Source organism: Lutra lutra, chromosome 8, assembly GCF_902655055.1.
Source record: "Lutra lutra chromosome 8, mLutLut1.2, whole genome shotgun sequence".
NCBI classification, from domain to species: domain Eukaryota; kingdom Metazoa; phylum Chordata; class Mammalia; order Carnivora; family Mustelidae; genus Lutra; species Lutra lutra.
Genome location: NC_062285.1, coordinates 97770312 through 97788839, shown reverse-complemented (window position 1 = coordinate 97788839; position 18528 = coordinate 97770312). Strand labels below are relative to the sequence as shown.

The following is an 18528-nucleotide window of genomic DNA, read 5'->3' as shown; positions in this document are numbered from 1 at the left end:
ATTTCCCTGCTTTTAAAAGGCATATTATATTTGGCATCTTCCTACAGAAAAGCAAGTCCCAATATAGTCAAAATTTTCTATCTCCAAAATGAGTTCTGTTCAAGTTATTCGGTTTTCAACATGCCTGAAAGTTATTTGTGTCATTCAAGGGAGGGGAACTGACAAATCGTGTATTTTTATTATCATTATACAAAAATGACATTTCTATCATGAATCAAATCTGAGCTAATTCATAGACTAACTAATAAACTAAAATATGTATTTTTTTTCAAAAATATATTTTCAGGGGCACCTGGGTGGCTCAGTGGGTTAAAGCCTCTGCCTTTGGCTCAGGTCATGATCCCAGGGTCCTGGGATCGAGCCCCACATCGGGCTCTCTGCTCAGCAGGGAGCCTGCTTCCTCCTCTCTCTGCCTGCCTCTCTGCCTGCTTGTGATCTCTGTCTGTCAAGTAAATAAATAAAATCTTTAAAAATATATATATATATATATTTTTTTTTTCAAAATATGGTGCTGATATGGTACAGTCATTGGAAGTCATCTTATAGATGAGCTATTTACAAGTTCCATGCTAAAATCTTTTAAATCAGACCCGGGATGGTGTCCCTTATCTTGAATTGTGCTCTAAGAGGAATTATGTATAATGTGGAAACAATGTGGTAGCAATGATACAATAAAGCTTTTTAAAAATAGCTTCGACATATTGTTCCATTGTGTAAGAACTTTTCCTTGAGTGTGTCAAAACACATCTTGCTCTTTCATGAACTGTAAAATGTATATACCTTTTTAAAGAACATCAGAAGACTTTGTAGATACCAAAACATACAAGGATCTACTATTTTTTTTTTAAGATTTTATTTATTTATTTGACAGAGAGAGATCACAAGCAGGCAGAGAGGCAGGCAGAGAGAGAGGAGGAAGCAGGCTCCCTGCTGAACAGAGAGCCCGATGCGGGGCTCGATCCCAGGACCCTGAGATCATGACCTGAGCCGAAGGCAGCGGCTTAACCCACTGAGCCACCCAGGCGCCCCAGGATCTACTATTTTTAATATAATTTCATAGCACCCATTTCAACAGAGTTCAGGAGATGAAAAGATTAATGTATTTTGGTTGCCTTATATATTTCTGTAATGGATTTTTCTCTCCTCCCATTTACTTTAAAACCCTTCATTACCCATGTAAAGAATGAATAGAATTCAGTTTGGCTCATATCATGTATATAGATAAAACCTTATAGTTAGAGATAAATTACAATCACTGAGAAACTTAGACATGTAGATGCTGGATCCCACACCAAATCTACTGAAAGGCCAAGGCTTCAATATTCTTTTTTTTTCTTTTTTAAGATTTTATTTATTTATTTATTTACAGACAGAGATCACAAATAGGCAGAGAGGCAGGAAGAGAGAGAGAGGAGGAAGCAGGCTCCCCGTGGAGCAGAAAGCCCGATGTGGGGCTCGATCCCAAGACCCTGGGATCACAACCTGAGCCAAAGGCAGAGGGTTTAACCCACTGAGCCACCCAGGTGCCCCAAGGCTTCAATATTCTAAGAAGCTCCAAAGGGGTTTCTGATGCCTACCAGAGTTTGCAGACCACCGCTTTAAAATGCACAGAATTTGGAAATTGAATGTTAAGACTAAAGTTTCTTTCCTGCTTCTTAAATAGCACAAGTTAAAAACACAGTCACAAAATGAGGGGGTACAGGCCTTGGATATTCTGTAGGTTCTTTCTTTGGAAAAAAGGTAGTGGCCTAAAATGGAAAATGGACTTGTTTCATTTGAAATGTTTTAAAAATATATTTAGAAGGTTAATTAAAGACAATTACAGAAGACTGAAATTTTATCCATAAGATGTTCCAAAGCTGCATGTAATGGTAAGAAGCTATGTTATTCAGAGAAGAAATTGCAAGAGTGTTTTGATCACTTATCTAATTTTGGGAGAGTCCTGTTTCATCCATTGAATCAGTCATGTAAGTTGACTAATAAAAAGAGTTCTTAGGATAAGAACTTACCAAGTGCCCCTTAGTGAAGAAGAAAAGCAAGCATAGGTTGACATGCTAAGACACATAATTACATGATACGTATTTGGAAGCTTGTTTTTATCCTAACCCATCATTAAATTTTTTTTTTTTTGAGAGTCTGAAAGCTAAAATTGTTGTAAGTGGTAGTCAACTCAGAGGATCAGCATTGGCTAAAACCCAAAATAACCAAAATACTAATCGCTACATACAGAAATTTTTACATCCCAATGGCAGGCAAATGTCTGCTTGAAGGAACATTCTAGCACCTAATTCAAATAAGACTGCAAAATTAAGATTGCTTCTTAGAGTTTATCATAAAGGAATATTGCTAATAGAACAAGTGGGTTTGTCATGTAAAAAAACAGCCTAGGGATAAATAAACCTGGTCTGTGTTCAGAGCGGTGACATGGGCACAATAACAGTGGGAGCAGCACAAGATTCAGAAGGAAAAATACAGAAACTAGTGGGAATGTCCAAAAATCTATCAAAGTCTAGGTCTAGTAGATGTACAGGTAGGATTTTCAGATATAGCACAGAACCTTTGATTACATTTGAATTTCAGATACAACAATTTTTTAGTATATATATATATCCCCAATATAATATGTCATATGTAATATAACCTTTACAATATTGTACATTTGAGATACACTAACTATTCTGAATTATGAGTTCTTTATCTCAAACTCCAATTTAACTGGACATCATGTATTTTTATTTGCTAAATCTGGCAACCCCACGTACAGGGTTTACATCACCTTTTACATCTCAAGAAAAGGATGCTTGATAGTCATGATTATTTCATTAACCTTTAAGAGAAATGTTGGTGTTTACATCTTCCTAAATTTTTAAAATACCTTTTCTCTTTTCATCCTCTTTTCATGCCTTATCCCCCTCTACATTATCATATAAATTATGTCAATTGAAATTAGAATGGAAATAAATGAGATTCAAAAGAGGGCTCAATAGGTGGACCAGAACAAGGGATAGGCAAACGTTAATAGCTGCTTCAGGGGATTTTCACAGCACATAGTAGTTCCTTAAGAAATTGTTGTGGGGCGCCTGGGTGGCACAGTCAATTACACATCTGACTCTTGGTTTCGGCTCAAGTCATGATCTTAGGGTCGTGAGATGGAGCCCGGGTCGGCTCTGTGCTCAGGGTGGGGTCTTCTTGAGTTTCTCTCTCTCCCATTCTCTCTCTGCCTCTTCCCCATGCTCTCGCACTTTCTCTCTAAATAAATAAATCTTTATATTTTAAAGATTTTATTTATTTATTTATTTATTTATTTATTTGACAGAGAGAGATCACAAGTAGGCAGAGAGGCAGGCAGAGAAAGAGGAGGAAGCAGGCTCCCTGCTGAGCAGAGAGCCCAATGAGGGACTCGATCCCAGGATCCTGAGATCATGACCTGAGCCGAAGGCAGAGGCTTAACCCACTGAGCCACCCAGGCGTCCCTAAATAAATAAATCTTTAAAAAAAGGAAAATAAAAGAAGAAATGGTTGAATGAACCACTAAAGGAGCAGTGAAAAATAAAATCTTTTTTCTGCCAGTCTGTAAACCAGAAACTTTTCAAAGTTATAGTTATCTAAGTGGGCAAGATTTTATATCCCAGGAAACCATGACATATAATGGAGTTGATAGGAGTATCTAAACATGCCACCTCGGCCCGTAATTTACAGACCTTTCCAGGGCTTCATTTGTTCTCTAGGTTACACAAAGCGTGGTCCAGAGACCATCAGGCCCAGCACTGGCATCTCCCGGGGTCTTGTGAGGCATGCTGGCTCTGACAACATTTACTGAATGAGAGTTCATATTAGCGATAGTCCCAACAGATAGAGAGCACATTTTAAAACTATGGCTAGGTGAAGCTAATTCATAAATCAATTATCTTTAAGTATGGGAAATTCAGTCTTGCAAAGTAGAGCTAAAAATTAATCCCACTAGCTCATAAGTTTTGAATCAACTGACCATCCTTCCAGAAGACAGGGAGCTTAGAAACTACAACCGTCCCAGGATCTGGTACACAATTAGGATTAGAAACAGTTCACACTGTGGTAAAAGAAAGTCATTATTTTCCTGGGAGTCATCAGTCTTCATGGCGATGTTAGGTAAGTTGTTAGCTGGGATTCTCAACCTGTTATTTTGTTTAATGACCCCTTTGGGAAGTTGAACGAAAGCTATGAAAGTTCCCCACAGCAGGGAAGTATACATGGACATATATTCAGGACCTGGCAGGAAGTTTCTCGAGATTCATAGACCCCCCAGAAGCCAATTTCGTGACTCCCTCAATGCTCATAGAGTACGTTTAATTCTCTCTTCTACACACCGCTGGGGATTTCTGGTAGCAGTCTCCACATCTCCCTTGACCCTAGGATATCAATAGATGGATAAAGGATGGGTGGACTGAACAGGGCAAATGAGCATCGTCACACTCCCAGACCTTTGATTTTTCATGTAACTAAAGTGCATCCACATCCCTGTTATGAGAGATGTCTCCTTTTTCTAAAGTCAAATTACTTTTAGGTGAAGAACCCACAAAACATGAAGCTAATTTTAGCAACTGTCCTTTCTTTACCTCAGCTGTCCTGGGAGCAGAAGTTTCAGTAAGGAGCACTAGAAATACAGCCCCACCCCAAATCCCCACTACTTTAAATGCAGTTCCATATAGCCTGGAACACCTTATTAGGAACACCACAGAGGCCTTCACCAGAAGTACAACAGAACGCTCCAGCCACAACAGCAGACAGAGGCAACACCCCAATCCACAGCTGACCGGAATTACAGAGACACCTTGGGTTCCCTGGACTAGTCAGCCCTTCTCCAGCACCACGCAACAGGTAAGGGGAGAATGGGTGTGGAGGGTGACTTGGAAGGGTCTCGGAAAGTCCATTGCTTGAAAAGATTTGCTCGGCTGGCAATGCCACTGCTCAAGTGGGTGGTTAGGTCCTCTGTGTCCTAGCTGCTAATGATGTATGAACGCATTTAAGGTGATGAAAAAAATCTTTGAGATAGAACTAAATGCTCTACATCTTTATAAGGTAAAGATAATTAGGCTGAGATGTCAAAATTGCACTCCTGCAGGTTGGCCACATTGCTGAACCAAAATCAGGGTTCACAGTCTTAGGCATAACCTAAAAACAGGAAGTAGAAATTGACATCAGTACCTTGCAGATTCCCTTGTGTCTGTGTCACAATCTTTTATGCTCATAAGGGAGTGGAAAGAGTCACAAAGCAATGGAAGTTTCAGGAATCTATGATTGATTTGTAAATATGGTCAAATATGCTAAGTCACATAGCAATTCCACCTCAGCAGCCACAAAAGGACAGATGGGTCCTATGGCTGGGGGCAGTGATCATGCGGTAGTAGAGTCTGCTCAAGTTGTATTTCAGTTTGAAGTGTTCATCCCTTCAGTTCTGCTTACCAGTCAGGGTTCTAGGCCACCGTTTGGGGCAATAATAGTATAATTCCAAAAGTGTAATTTGCAAAGGCAAATAAAAAATGCTGTTTCATTTGTCAGTGTTTAGCCATTTTCTAATAAACCAAATAATTGAAAGAAAGTAGAAGTCCAACACTATGCATAAGACTTAACACACATTTTAGGTGCTTTCTTTTGCCTTGTGCAGAACTTGCTATTGTATGATTCCTGGCTAGTAAGCACATACTTCATCATTAATCACAAAGCAAACATGACCTATATTGAGGGACTTGTGGAACTTTGTTTTTATCTCCACTTTTCCTTTACTATAAATCTTCCCTAAAAAGTGGTGCTTCCCTTGCCTCTGAGTAGAATTTAGGAAGGCCTCACAACTTTTCTGGATGCTCTTTATATCACTGCAAAACCCAACACTCACTCTCAATCCATGAACAAACATATTTATTTCAGGAAGTAACCCAAACTCTGAATTCAATTTAAATGTTAGCCTTTCCTCTCCCTTCACCCCATCCCTTTGGGCTTGAAGTCGGGAAAGGGAATTGACCAAAATCTCCCACTTCCTACCTAGCTTTTTGGCCACCTCTCCTAGTTTGATCATTATGGTTTCAGACCTCTCTGGGTTTGGAAATTGGGGAAGAAATGAGAGCAGGAAGCTAGTACTTGGGATTGCCATCATGAATCAGCACAGTACTCGCCTTAAACCTCCAGCTCCTGAGCCCTTCTAGCCATGGATGTCAGTGAGATTTGCCACTTATTTTGAAACTGGATGCTTCTTGTTGGAGCACCTGCTTGTTTAGGCTGAATGTGTCTCAGCCAAAATGTCATTTTTTCCCCCAAAATGTCATTCTCTAACATCAGTTTGTAAGAGTATTCACTTACATCTGAAAAATATATATATATAATTTTTCACAACTAATACACACAAAATTAAGTGTATATTTTAAGTATGTAGTATATATTATATACATATATATCAGTACAGAAAAAGAACTAAGCACAGATTGTATATATGATATATATCATATATCACTATATGATATCCATACGAAGTATGTCAAATAAGAAACATACTAAATAAAAACTATAATAGAAATATATATGCCTAAAGATTCAGGGATTGCCTTTTAGCAAAAATATTTTCCCATTTTTGCTTACATTAAATCATTGTGAAACAAACACAGAGAGAGCTCCCAGAGGTGGTCAGGCTCTACTGGGATGCGTCAAGGGCACCCTGCTCCAGATCTTTGGTGCAGGCACACTAGCCCTTGGGTCAACCTAGCACCGTGTTACAAGACACACATGACCCAGTGCCTGAGTTGGATTTACAGGATCAGGTCATGGTAAATACAGAGCAGGGTGTGTTTTGGGTTTTTTTTCTTAGTCTTTTTCTAAAGTGAAATACACTGCAATGTTTATGAGCTTCCAGATGGGGCACCAGAATGACTACATATCAAGTAGTCCTCAAGTCATGACTCATGTCCTAGTTTTTCCTTGAAGCTCAAGCAAAATCTTAACTATGTCTTGGGAAGCGAGTATGTAAAAGCTATGCTCCTTCCAAAGGCAGTTTCTAAAATTGCAGTTTCCATGACTCCGATGCTTTAGTCAAGGCATCTCTGCTAGATCATCGTTTGATTTAGCATGAGCATCTACTCTGTAACAGTCAATTATAAATATCTGTAGTTAGATAATTGGAGAGGAAAAGTCACTTAGGAGGTAAAATGCCTGTCCTTTGAAAGTAATTTGGAAAGGTACTCAATTTCAATAATTGGAAGAGCATATGAGAGAAATAAAATTATTCAACTTACTTGCTTGGAATTCAGTTAAAAAGAAATTCTTTTTATTTGTGTGTCAGTTATTTCTTTTATCAGATAGCACCTGGTCTGTGATGATTCTGAGTTGTCTTAGTATAACTAGGCTGTGAGTTACAGTGGTCTGTCATCAGGTGATGATGGGAAAAATCTGAATGGGAAGATAGAAACTATATTTATTCAACTTTGCATCCCTAGCATCTGAACGTAGTGTTTATTACATTATAAAGTTTTTTGTAGAAAGGTAAAGAACAGTGCGGAATGGAAGGAAGCAAAATGGAAGGGAGAGTGGGAAGGCATGAAGTGCAGTGGGGTGGAATGGAGAGGAATGGGGTGAAATGGAATGGAATGGAGGAGAGTGGAATGAAATGGAATGGTGGGGAGTGGAGTGCAGTGGAGCACAGTGCGGAGAAATTGAATGGGGAGAATGTAATGGAGTCCTGGGAAAATGAGTCGATTGAAGCGGTATGGAAGTGGGTAGAATTGTTGACCCCTTAGATAGCAAATGACCCATATACCATCAGTGCCCAGGTATGATGGTCACGTTGAAGGGCCATGCACTTTTTTATTGCCTTAGTGTTTTAAAGTTTGTGTGTATCTAGAGTTTAATATGTTTAATACATAATAATATTGTGTTTCATTCAGGGGCTAGTTCTCCAGTTCCTTTTTCTCCTTTCTAATTCCCACCCCCCATTTCATCTTTTTTTTTTTTTAAGATTTTATTTATTTATTTGACAGACAGAAATCACAAGTAGGCAGAAAGGCAGGCAGAGGTGGGCGGGGGGAAGCAGACTCCCCGCTGAGCAGAGAGCCCAATGCAGGGCTCCATCCCAGGACCTGGGATCATGACCAGAGCCGAAGGCAGTGGCTTTAACCCACTGAGCCACTCAGGCACCGCACCCCCCATTTCATCTCTTAATCACCCTTCAACTTCCCCCCAAGAAAATTATGAGAAGGGGAAGAGACATTGATGACTGTTCAATTTAATATCTTCAGAAAATGTTCATCAACTCAAAACAAACATTTCTTGAGGACCTAACTAGTGTCAGAACAGAGTGGTTGAGGACTCAGTCTTTGAGGTCAAACCCCTAACTCTGCCTCTTACTAGCTAGTGACTCGGCAAATTACTTAAACTCTCTAAGCCTCAGTTTCCTCATCTATAAAATGGAACCTCTATCTCTGAAGCCTCTTGCAAGGAGTGGGAGAGATAATGCATCCAAAATGCTTACTATAGCACTCGGTCTTTAGTAAGCATTTAGGAAATATAGCTGTTATTGCTAGCTTTCACTGAGACACAAAGATAAATGACAAAATTGTTGCCCTGAAGGAACTCACTATCTGTTGTGGTGTTGACAGAAATAGGAATATACACAGGCTCTTATGGAATACAAAAGCAGGGCGCCAAACTAGTGTGAAAGTTTCAGGAACTATCTTCTGGCAAAAGGAATCGATGAACTAAACCTAAAGGAGAATAGAGTAACCAATAGGAGGTCGAGGAGTGGGAAGGGGAGATGTGAAGGAACTGGGAGAGGATGGAATGGAGAGTTGGAAAGTGATTTCAATTCTTACCTAAAATTTACATTTTAAAGAAACTTGGGTATTTTATCACTTTAATCCAATCATCAATTTTGTACTCATTTAATTTTGTGCTTTCTGTTTGCCTGACATTATGGGAGATGGGAGAATAATAATAGATAAAATCATAATACAATGTAGTCAAAATCACTGCGGGTAGGACCTGCACTCTGCTAAGAGTGTAGAAAAGACTTCAACAGTATGAGAGTCCTGTAATCATGCTCACATGCCCAGAAATGGAAGGCATATTGATGAAGATCTCAAATATATGTTTTCAAATGGTGTCTTCATCCTGAAATGGTCAGTAGTTCCTACTTGTTATTTTAATTAGTGACACTATTAAATTATCTGTCATTCCTTTGGTTCCCATCACATGTAGCCAGGAGGTAGAATTTAGAACACTTAGCCTGAAATAGAAATCTAGAGAAGAATAAGAACTAAAATACTAAGACTTTATGCTTGGAAATGCTATGTATGTCATTACTACTAACTAATGTTTATGCAGTGACCATAGTGTTCTAGATTCACAATCAAAGGATGACTTGGGGTTGGAACATGGGGCTGGGAAAATGGCATGTATTTGTCTTTCCCTTTTCAACAGTCTTTCTGAGTTATGAGGAATGAGACATGAAGAGATACTGTGCAGTATCTATCTACAAAGAAGAGAATCTAGGAGATAAAAATAGTATATGAGATTTGTGTGCCAGAAACTATGCTAAGCATTTAGATTTACTCTGGGAGGTGGGTATTTGTATCCGTTTTCTATCACTGCATAACAAACCATCCCAAAACTTAGTTTAACAAAATGACAATTTACTATTTCTCATGATTTTGTTGATTAATTGGGTGGTTTCTCTGCTGGTCTCACCTGAGCTTACCCCCGCAGGTGCGTATAGCTTGGAGGGTAAGCTGAACTAGAAGATTCACAATAGCCTTCCTTGCATGACTAGCAGTCAGTGCTGGGGCATCTCTGTTCTTCTCCACAACCTCTATGCGTCTGGTAGGTTACCGCAGCTTCTTTACATAATGGCTTAGGGGAGTTGTGCAAGAAGACAAAGGTGGAAGCTACAAGCCTCTTGAGGCCCAGGTTCTAGAATCACACATCACATCTGCCACATTCCATGGATCAATGTGGCCAGGTCAGATTTGAAGGTAGAGAAAACAGACCTCACATTTTGATGGGAAAGGCTGCAAAGTCACATTGTGAAAGGCCACACATATTGGGTGGAATGAAACTACAGCCATTAAATAATCTATCATGGTATTTATTATTGTTTTTGTTACAATTATTATTATTACTTTGCAGACACCTAGCTTAAGTTTAAAGGGGTTAAAACTTTCCCAAGGTCAAATGAGGGAAAACGGTAGATCAAGAAGAAGGTTGCGCGTGCGCGCGCACACACACACACACACACACACACACCCCTGCACACCTGCTCATTTTACACTCTCACCTAGAACTCCTGTTAATGAAGGCAAATACCAATGAGGACATAATTTGAAACAATTACTAGTAATGCTACTGCAAAGTTGTCCTAGTCGACCCTTTTGGAGCAGATTTTCCCCTACTTTTTTCTTTTCCCCTGGTTCTTCACATCCTCACCTGCCAGTGTGAGGGGTCTGCCTTTGGAAGGTTGTAGACTTGGGTCAGTAGGTAGCTTCAAAATTAACTCTCTCCCTCTCTCTTTCCATTGCTCTCTCTCCCTTACCCTGGACATGAATTAAATCATCTAACAGCAGTCACGTGCCTAGCAGTGATGGAAACCTCTGTGTGGTTACTGTTAGCTAGTGTTGTTATCTTTACCATGATGATAGTATTATGTGGCCGTGTGTCTCTTTACAGGGACAAAGTTGGTGAAACCTGAAGTTTGTCTACCATGTGAGTTAGGAAACATCTAGATCAGTTGTTCTCAGAGTATGGACTCCAGACCCAGAATTTAGACCTACTGAATCACAAACTCTGGGTGTAGGACCCAGAAATCCCTGTTTTAACAAGTCCTCCAAGTCACACAGATGCCCTCGAAGTTTAAGAAGCAATGACCTAGAAAATCTGGTCCCTGACTAATAACATCTCCCTCATAGAGTTACTGATGCCTTAGTTTCCCACCACTGATGGCACTTCGGTATATTGTGTTATGAGGGGGTGGGTCAGGATGCTACAAAAGTTCAATAATCAAGTAGTGGAAATTAATTTATCTAATCACAGCCTCCTGCTGTTCCTTCCCAGAGGGTATATTCTGTAAGGAATGGGAGCTGGGTTGGTTAAAGCCGAGCCTGGGCAGATAGGGAATGGCAGCTAGACCCCAGGGTCTTTGTGGTAACTAGAAAAGGATGTTTCCAAGCAGACAGTTCCACCACAAATGCCCAAGACATGGTAATGGGACTTGGACTGGATTCCAGCCCCATGCACACTCTTAGCCAGGCCTCCCCATATCCCACCCCCACTAAGATAAACAGTCTTTGTGCACTGGCCCCCTTGCAGATGAAGCCAGATGTAGGTGTCAGAAGTGTGCCTGTGTAGTCCAGCCATTCGCCATGGGCAAGGTGAGACCGGCAGAGCTGGAGGCAGCAGGAAGTCAGTCTACTGGGGGACCTGAGCCATGGGGGGCAGGAGGAAGAATCAGTATGAAGTGGTCTCCAAAGGAATAGAGGGTCGACTTTGGACTTCACTTTAGCTTCAAAATCTGACCCGCCTCTATCTGTTGTTTGAATAGTGGACTCTAAAGAGAAGTCCAGTCTGGGCTTCCTCTCAGCCATGTGACTGTGATGGAGATGGTGTGATGTAATGGTAAGGGCTAGGGCTCCCATGTCACAGGAACCTGGCTTAAATCCTGGGGGTGGCATCTACTAGTTATTCAACTCCAGTCATAATTGCTTCCTCTTTAAAAGAAGGCTAACTAAGGGTACACTGCCTCGTAATGCCATGTGAAGATTTCCATTGGATTGAGTGTGTGGGCCATTGGCCACATGTGACAAGTAGCCGATCATGATAACCATTAACACCAGCTTCTTGTTTCTGCTTCATCATTCCCACCCTGCCTGCTTCACCAAGTTGTAAGAACCAGATAAGCTGACATCACCCTCAAATGCCTTGAGAGGGCTACCATGTTGAGCACGATTTAAAAAAAAAAAATGTTCCCGGTTGGTTCAGATTCTGCTAAAGATCCATGAATCTTGTTTGAAGGCACACCTCTTTCCTCCACACCCTGCCCTGGCCTGGGAGAGGGATCGCATTTCCTCCATCATGAATAGCCATTGTGGTGCTGTTCTGGCCTGAACTGTTCTGTGCTTCCTTCCATTCGGCCTTCAAAGAGATCACAGGCCGCTGTGAGACTCCAAATAAGTAACGAGGTAAACGCAGAAAATCCCCACCTCCTCCTACCTCCCTCAAGTCTGGGGTAACCCCCTTTATTGTGTTACTTCAAGTCTAGAGGGGAGGTGTCCTGCTGCCACCACTATTCTGTGGCCAAAACTGGAGAGAGGACAATACTCCCCCTTTACCCAGAGGGAGAAGTGCAAAGATACAGCAAATAACAAAACAAAGACAAAAAAACAAAAGACAGAACCCGAAAACCATTCCCTAATCATTCCTCATGACCAAGGACTCTTACTAGATTGTCTAGTGTGCTCAGGATACAATACAAGCAGATTCTGAGACTGCTGAGGGGCAGAAAGGTCATTCTAGGGAGTAGCATCTTATGGAAGGGATGTGTTCCTAAAGCCCCTAATTTATAAATTAGCATCATTCAAGCCTAATTCTGATGGAGAATTTTCTAGAGAATCTTCTAGAGAATTGCCAGCTAACGGGGACTGCCATGTGGCAATAGTATAATAGGGTCTATAATTCACTTGAATTTAAAGCCCACCAGCTTTAAAATCTCAAGGATTTTTCTTTTCCCTGCTTTTCTTTTCATTATGATCTGCATTACTTTCTATTTTGTGTGCACAAAAGACTATGTTCATATTTTGTCACAATATAAATCGTGTACATAGAAATGCAACCATGAAACAGAACATGTGCATTGACACATGCTCCTTAACTCTCCAGGATCTCTCTGGCACCTTGGTTTCCCTGAGTAGATAAGGGCTGATGCAGCAGGGGAAAATAGCAAAGAAAGGGGAAAATGATATCAAAGGAGAAAGGGGGATGTGCTAATTGACCTAGAAAGTCTGTGGCTCTCAGCCCTGGCCTTGCATACATCAGAATCGCCTGGGAAGAGTTTTAAAGATACAGATTCTAAAATTCTGCCTCAGTCCTACTGAATCAGCATTTACTAACACAGGACCGCAGCACCTAGGGTGTCAAAATCTCCCCCTTGATTATAATACGCAATTAGTTTTGGGATCCCTTGGAGAATAACTGAATAATCAGCTTGTTGGAATGAGCACCGCAAGAGAAGGGGAGAAGTCCTGCTGGAGAGGTATAATCCGAATTGAATTGCAAGGAAATATCTGACAAATGCAAATGGAGGACAATACTATAGAAATAACTGACCCAAATCCTTCAAAAAGGTCAATGTCACAAGCATCATTTCAAAAGGCTGAGGAATTGGAATTGGAATTTAATCCAGATTAAAGAAGATTAAGAGACTCGACAATGAAATGCAATATAGGACCCTAAACTGGATCCTTACTGGGGAGAAAAAAAAAAAACCACAAAAAACAAAAACAAACAACAACAACAACAAAACCCCAAACACTGAAAAGGACGTTATTGAGACAAATAACAAAATTGAAACATGGATTGTAGATTAAAGTATTTTAACAATTGGGAATTTCATGAATTTGATAACTTCACTGAGACAATACGCTTAACTCAGGATATACGCAACCAACTCTGAAAGTTTAGTCCAGGTGAAAGCAGTATATATGGAGAGAAGGAGAGAAGGAGAAAATGAAGGGGGGGAAATGTTAAAACAACAACAACAGAATTAGCCGGTCTGGGTCAGGGCATATAGAAGCATTCTGTACAACTCTTACAATGTGTAAGTTTGAATAAATAAAAAATTTAAAAAATAAAAAGAGTAGTTTGCTTAATGGGCTTTTAGAGGGTAGAATCCAAGGGATGCTCCTGTGTTAGGGATAGACCAGCGGCTCCAACCGAGACCTGTCCGTCTAGTTCAAGGACAAAAGGGAGAGAAGATGGGGGCAGAGGACGAGGAAAGCAAACACTGTGGAAGAAATATGATGAGTTTGCAAGAAAGAACAGTAAAGCCAAGAGTCAGAGCTGGCGGAGGAGCCAGTTGGTAAGTTGGAAGATGAGCTAAAGAGCTCTGCAAGAGACAAGTGCTTTAAATCTCTGGAACGTCGCCCAGGGCCTAGCGACCGCAGCCACGTATTCCACACACACAATAACAACGGAAAGGGGAAGTGCTATGAATTCCAGTGCTGTGTCTTTAAAGTAAAAATCCTTTCTACTCTTCCCATACTTTGGGGGAGCTGGCAAGAGAAAACTCCCAGCGCAGGATGCCTGGGTGGCTCAGAGGGTTAAGCCTCTGCCTTCAACTCAGCTCATGATCCCAGGGTCCTGGAATGGAGCCCCACATAGGTCTCCTTGCTCAGGGTGGAGCCTGCTTCTCCCTCTACCTGCCTCTTCCCCTGCTTGTGTTCTCTCTCTGATAAATAAATAAAGTTGTTTAAAGTAAAATAAAATAAAATCTATTAAAAAAAAAACAAACGTAACTCCCATTGCTAGATCCAAATGAGATCCCAACCAGGTAAACTTCTGTTTGGGAACTACATGGAAGGTACCTCTTTTTCTTTGAAACTCTTCTGTTTTGGATTTCTAACAGATGTTGGCCAGGAAGTACAGCCCATAGGTAGAGCTTTGCTGGGTGCTTGCCCTTCGTCTGTGCGTCTGTTAACTTTTGTGTTTGCTCTACTGCTGTCCTTGTGGTCCAGAACAGCACAGCTGTGGAGACAATACTGAAAGAGTGGGCTTTGCTAAGAGTGTTGACCCTAGTGGTCTGAATTAAGTGACCTCCAGATCATTGGAGAAGCATTAGCTCTTTGACGGAGTAGACAGGGTCTGTCCATTTGGATCAGGGGCTGACTGGTCACTAGTTTATCCCAAGGCTTAAGTACTAGGTATTCTTGGATTCTCTGATGCTAAGGGTTCTGGGTCTGCATTGGAGAGCTGAAGAATGATATTGTGTTTCAGATTTACAAACACTTAGTCATGCCCTTGTTTAGTGGTGGGGCTAAGGATGTTTCCTCTGTCAATAGAGAGTAGACACTGAGTCTCCACAACCTGGGGTGTGCGTTAGATGATGAAGATACACGGGCTCTTTCCTTCACGAGGTTTATAATCTAGGTGACAGTTTTATCATTACATTATTGAAAAACACGATAAGAACCTTTGATCTTCCCCTTTGATCACCATCAGCCCCAACATCCAGAGGACTACAGGATGCTCTGCCTCGCTCCTCCAGCAGAGAAGGGGGTGCTGTGGGGTGGGGGAGCTGTAGGGAAGAAGCAGGCAAGAATGCAGACCCAAGTCTCTATCTCTTGATTTGGTTAAGAAAAATCAAAGCCCAGATTTTTTTTTAATGTAAAATCTGTTGTTCTTAACATTAGCCACGTATTCTAGTCTTTTCAAAACAATGTTAAGGTCACACTATAAAATCCAGAAAAGGCAAGCGTGCTGGTCAGAAACTGAGCCCTGTGTTTGTGACCTTCAGAGAATCATGGGAAATAATGCACTAGCAACAGTGGTACCCAGAAAAAAAAAAAAAAAAGAGGACAGAGTCTCCACCCTCCAATCATCACTTTAGAAGACAGATGAAATAGGTGATCAATTGTTTGTTTGTTTGTTTGTTTTTGTTCTCCTTTCCCGGAGAGCCAATGTTAGCCAGGATTTGTCTATCTACTGCGGTAGGGTTTGGACTTCAGTGGAAAGCAGGAGCTAGTTCCTGAAACTGGAATGTGAAGCGGCCACACCCACATAGCCCCAGGGTGGCTTGACACCTAGACTCTACCCGCTGTTTGAGACCCGATGGTTTCTGGGGGTGGGGTGGTGGGGACTAAGAGGCAGGAGCAGAAGCAGCTGAGGTTGAAAAGGTGATTCGTTTATGGTCACACCTAGTTTTAAGACATTCATCTGTGTATGGTGACAAAGCTATGACAAACACTATGCGAAGCCCTTTTCCTCTAGATTAAAAAAAAAGAAACCAATAACAACCACCACTTAGGACAGGGAAGAGGATGAGAAACTGGTGTAGAAAGAAATACCAGGAAACCTTGGAGATGTGTCTGCTGAGAGAGATGGTGGAGCCTAGTGCTAGAGACATATCCGGCACCCCTCCCCCACTTCCAGGACTTAAAAAAACCTGGCATGGCCACCAGCTAGAGCAGCCCTTGGATGTCTTTTGTGCTCATCTACTGAAGAGTTCCTCTTGGGTACAAGATAGAAAGCCACGCTAATTTATTATCATTCGATTGTTCTCAGAAAAGCATTCTCATCCATGGACTTCTTGCTCTAGCATTATGGCATGCTAGCCATCCATGATATATTTGTATTCATATAATATTATTACCACTAATAATCGTCATATCTAATATGTTTTGCACTCTTTAGCCAAGGACCATGCTTTACACAACACCGACCTTGTCATTTAATCCTTATAACTCCTACCCACTACCCCCATGCATATATTATTTCCATTTTCCTGGAGACCTATGACCTAGAAGGCTAGAGAAAGTCCTTGAAATATAAGTTTCCCAAAAATGGTAAACACAAAAGAGGATAGTCACGGTCCTTTAAAAAAAAAAAAAAATCTGCTTATCAAAATTACCTCCCCTTAAATTTTAAGGCACCTCTTTTTAAATGCATGACACCTGCTAGTTAAAATGTATTCATTTCTGTCCTAATGCAGTATTAAGCCAGTTTGAATTAAAACTTAAGAAAGGATGGGTGCCTAGGTGGCTCAGTGGGTTAAAGCCTCTGCCTTCAGCTCAGGTCATGATCTCAGGGTCCTGGGATTAAGCCCCACATTGGGCTCTCTGCTCAGCGGGGAGCCTGCTTCCTCCTCTCTCTCTGCCTGTCTCTCTGCCTGCTTGTGATCTCTAATAAATAAATAAAATCTTTAAAAACAAAACAAAACTTAAGAAAGGATTCATCATCTTATAGTCCTTTTTAGTGGATACGTTCCCTGATTGCTAGACTTTCTTCCTTTTAACAATATCTGGGAAAACACACATGAGAGTCTCGTGACAAAAGTACTTCCTCGAAGAAAAAAGCATCAGAATTGACCTGTCATCTAATATTTATTAAGTCTGTTGCATGTTGATCCTTTTTCCTTTAGCATCCACATTTTATTTTTATTGAGAAGTTAAAAATATCAAGGTTGTTCTAAATATATGTAATAGAAAAAATATATTTTATATAACATAAATATGCATATATATTATATGAAATATATTATATATCACCAATTTACTTATTTGACACATTCTAAAATAGTTTAAGACCTTCTAAATCACTTATCCAGCTCCTCGTAACCAGAGACCTCAGAATTTAAAAGAAAAAGAACAATAAGAAATTATTAACTCTCTTTAATAAAAAATGATATCTGGTGGCAGGGTTAGTTTGTTTTTTTTAAATGGCTCCACCATAGCATTGTTAATCTCTTGGGTTGTGATAAGGACTAGAATTTACATTTCTGGCAAGTTCTCAGAAGATACTGCTGCTGCACTTTGAGAACCACCATGCAGAAGGATAGGACTTCCTCCCCACTCTCTTTTCCTCCTTATATCTTCCCTCCCTCTCGTATCTTTTCCCAGCTCCTTCTCTTCCAAATCAATCTTCTCTTCTTTGGTTCCTTTACCCTTTCTTCTTTTTTCCTCTTCTCTTTTCCTCCCTTCTTCCAAGATGATATTTGAGGCATCCCGCAAGAACATGTTTACAAGGACTTGTTTTGAGTATCCACATGACGATATTTACTGAGCAGGTACAAAGATTCCTTCCTGCCTCCCTTCCTTTCTTCATTGATCCATTCGTTCAGCAAATGCTTGTTGAAACTCTGATGCCAAGCTCTATGCAAGAAGAAGAAGATTGCCCTGAGAGAATTCTCAATCTGCTTGGGAAAGGCAGGCAGTCACAAGTGTATAAGGCATTATATAATTACCCAGTGTCGTTAATGCTCTGAATTAAACAAATGTATTGCTGGCAATGAATAATAATAAAAGGACACTTTTTCCTTGTGTGGTCAGAAGGGGTCTGGCCCCATAGGGGTGTGTTGAAGCTGAGACCTAAAGACTGAAAGGAAGATAACCAAACAGAACCCAGGGAGGAGTGGTCCAAGAAGATGAAAAGGCAGGTATAAAGGCCCTGAGGCAGGAAAAGATCAGTTCTGTGTTTGGGTGTCTCCAAACCCCAGGCGCACATAGGTGTGCAGTCAATATTTGCTGAATGAATGAGCAAATGAGTTATCAGACCCAGGCCACTAGAGCATAGCAGGCAAGAAGAAGAGAGGCCAAGCTGTGAAAGGCTTTTTAGAGCATGGGTGAGGAGTTTGGATTAACCAATAACTTGAGCAATCTACTCTGCCCTCCCCTCCTCCTCATAACATTTCCCACACCCAGCTCAAATCCTGATCTACAGTAGCAGTTCTCAAAGTGTGGCCCCTAGGCCCCTGAGGACCCGTTGTTAATCATTCAACATCTTGTTCATAAGCTGACAAGAGCTGTGCCT

The 18528-nt window shown here is 40.9% G+C and overlaps 1 protein-coding gene across 1 annotated transcript in view; it reads left to right on the top strand.

Moving 5' to 3' along the window:
* The window catches only part of PTPRB (protein tyrosine phosphatase receptor type B), a 113315-nt gene that overhangs the window by 7142 nt on the left and 87645 nt on the right, over positions 1-18528 (top strand). Inside the window, 1 exon segment of the mRNA XM_047739421.1 lies at positions 4601-4857. Coding sequence (XP_047595377.1) covers positions 4601-4857 — 257 coding nt within the window.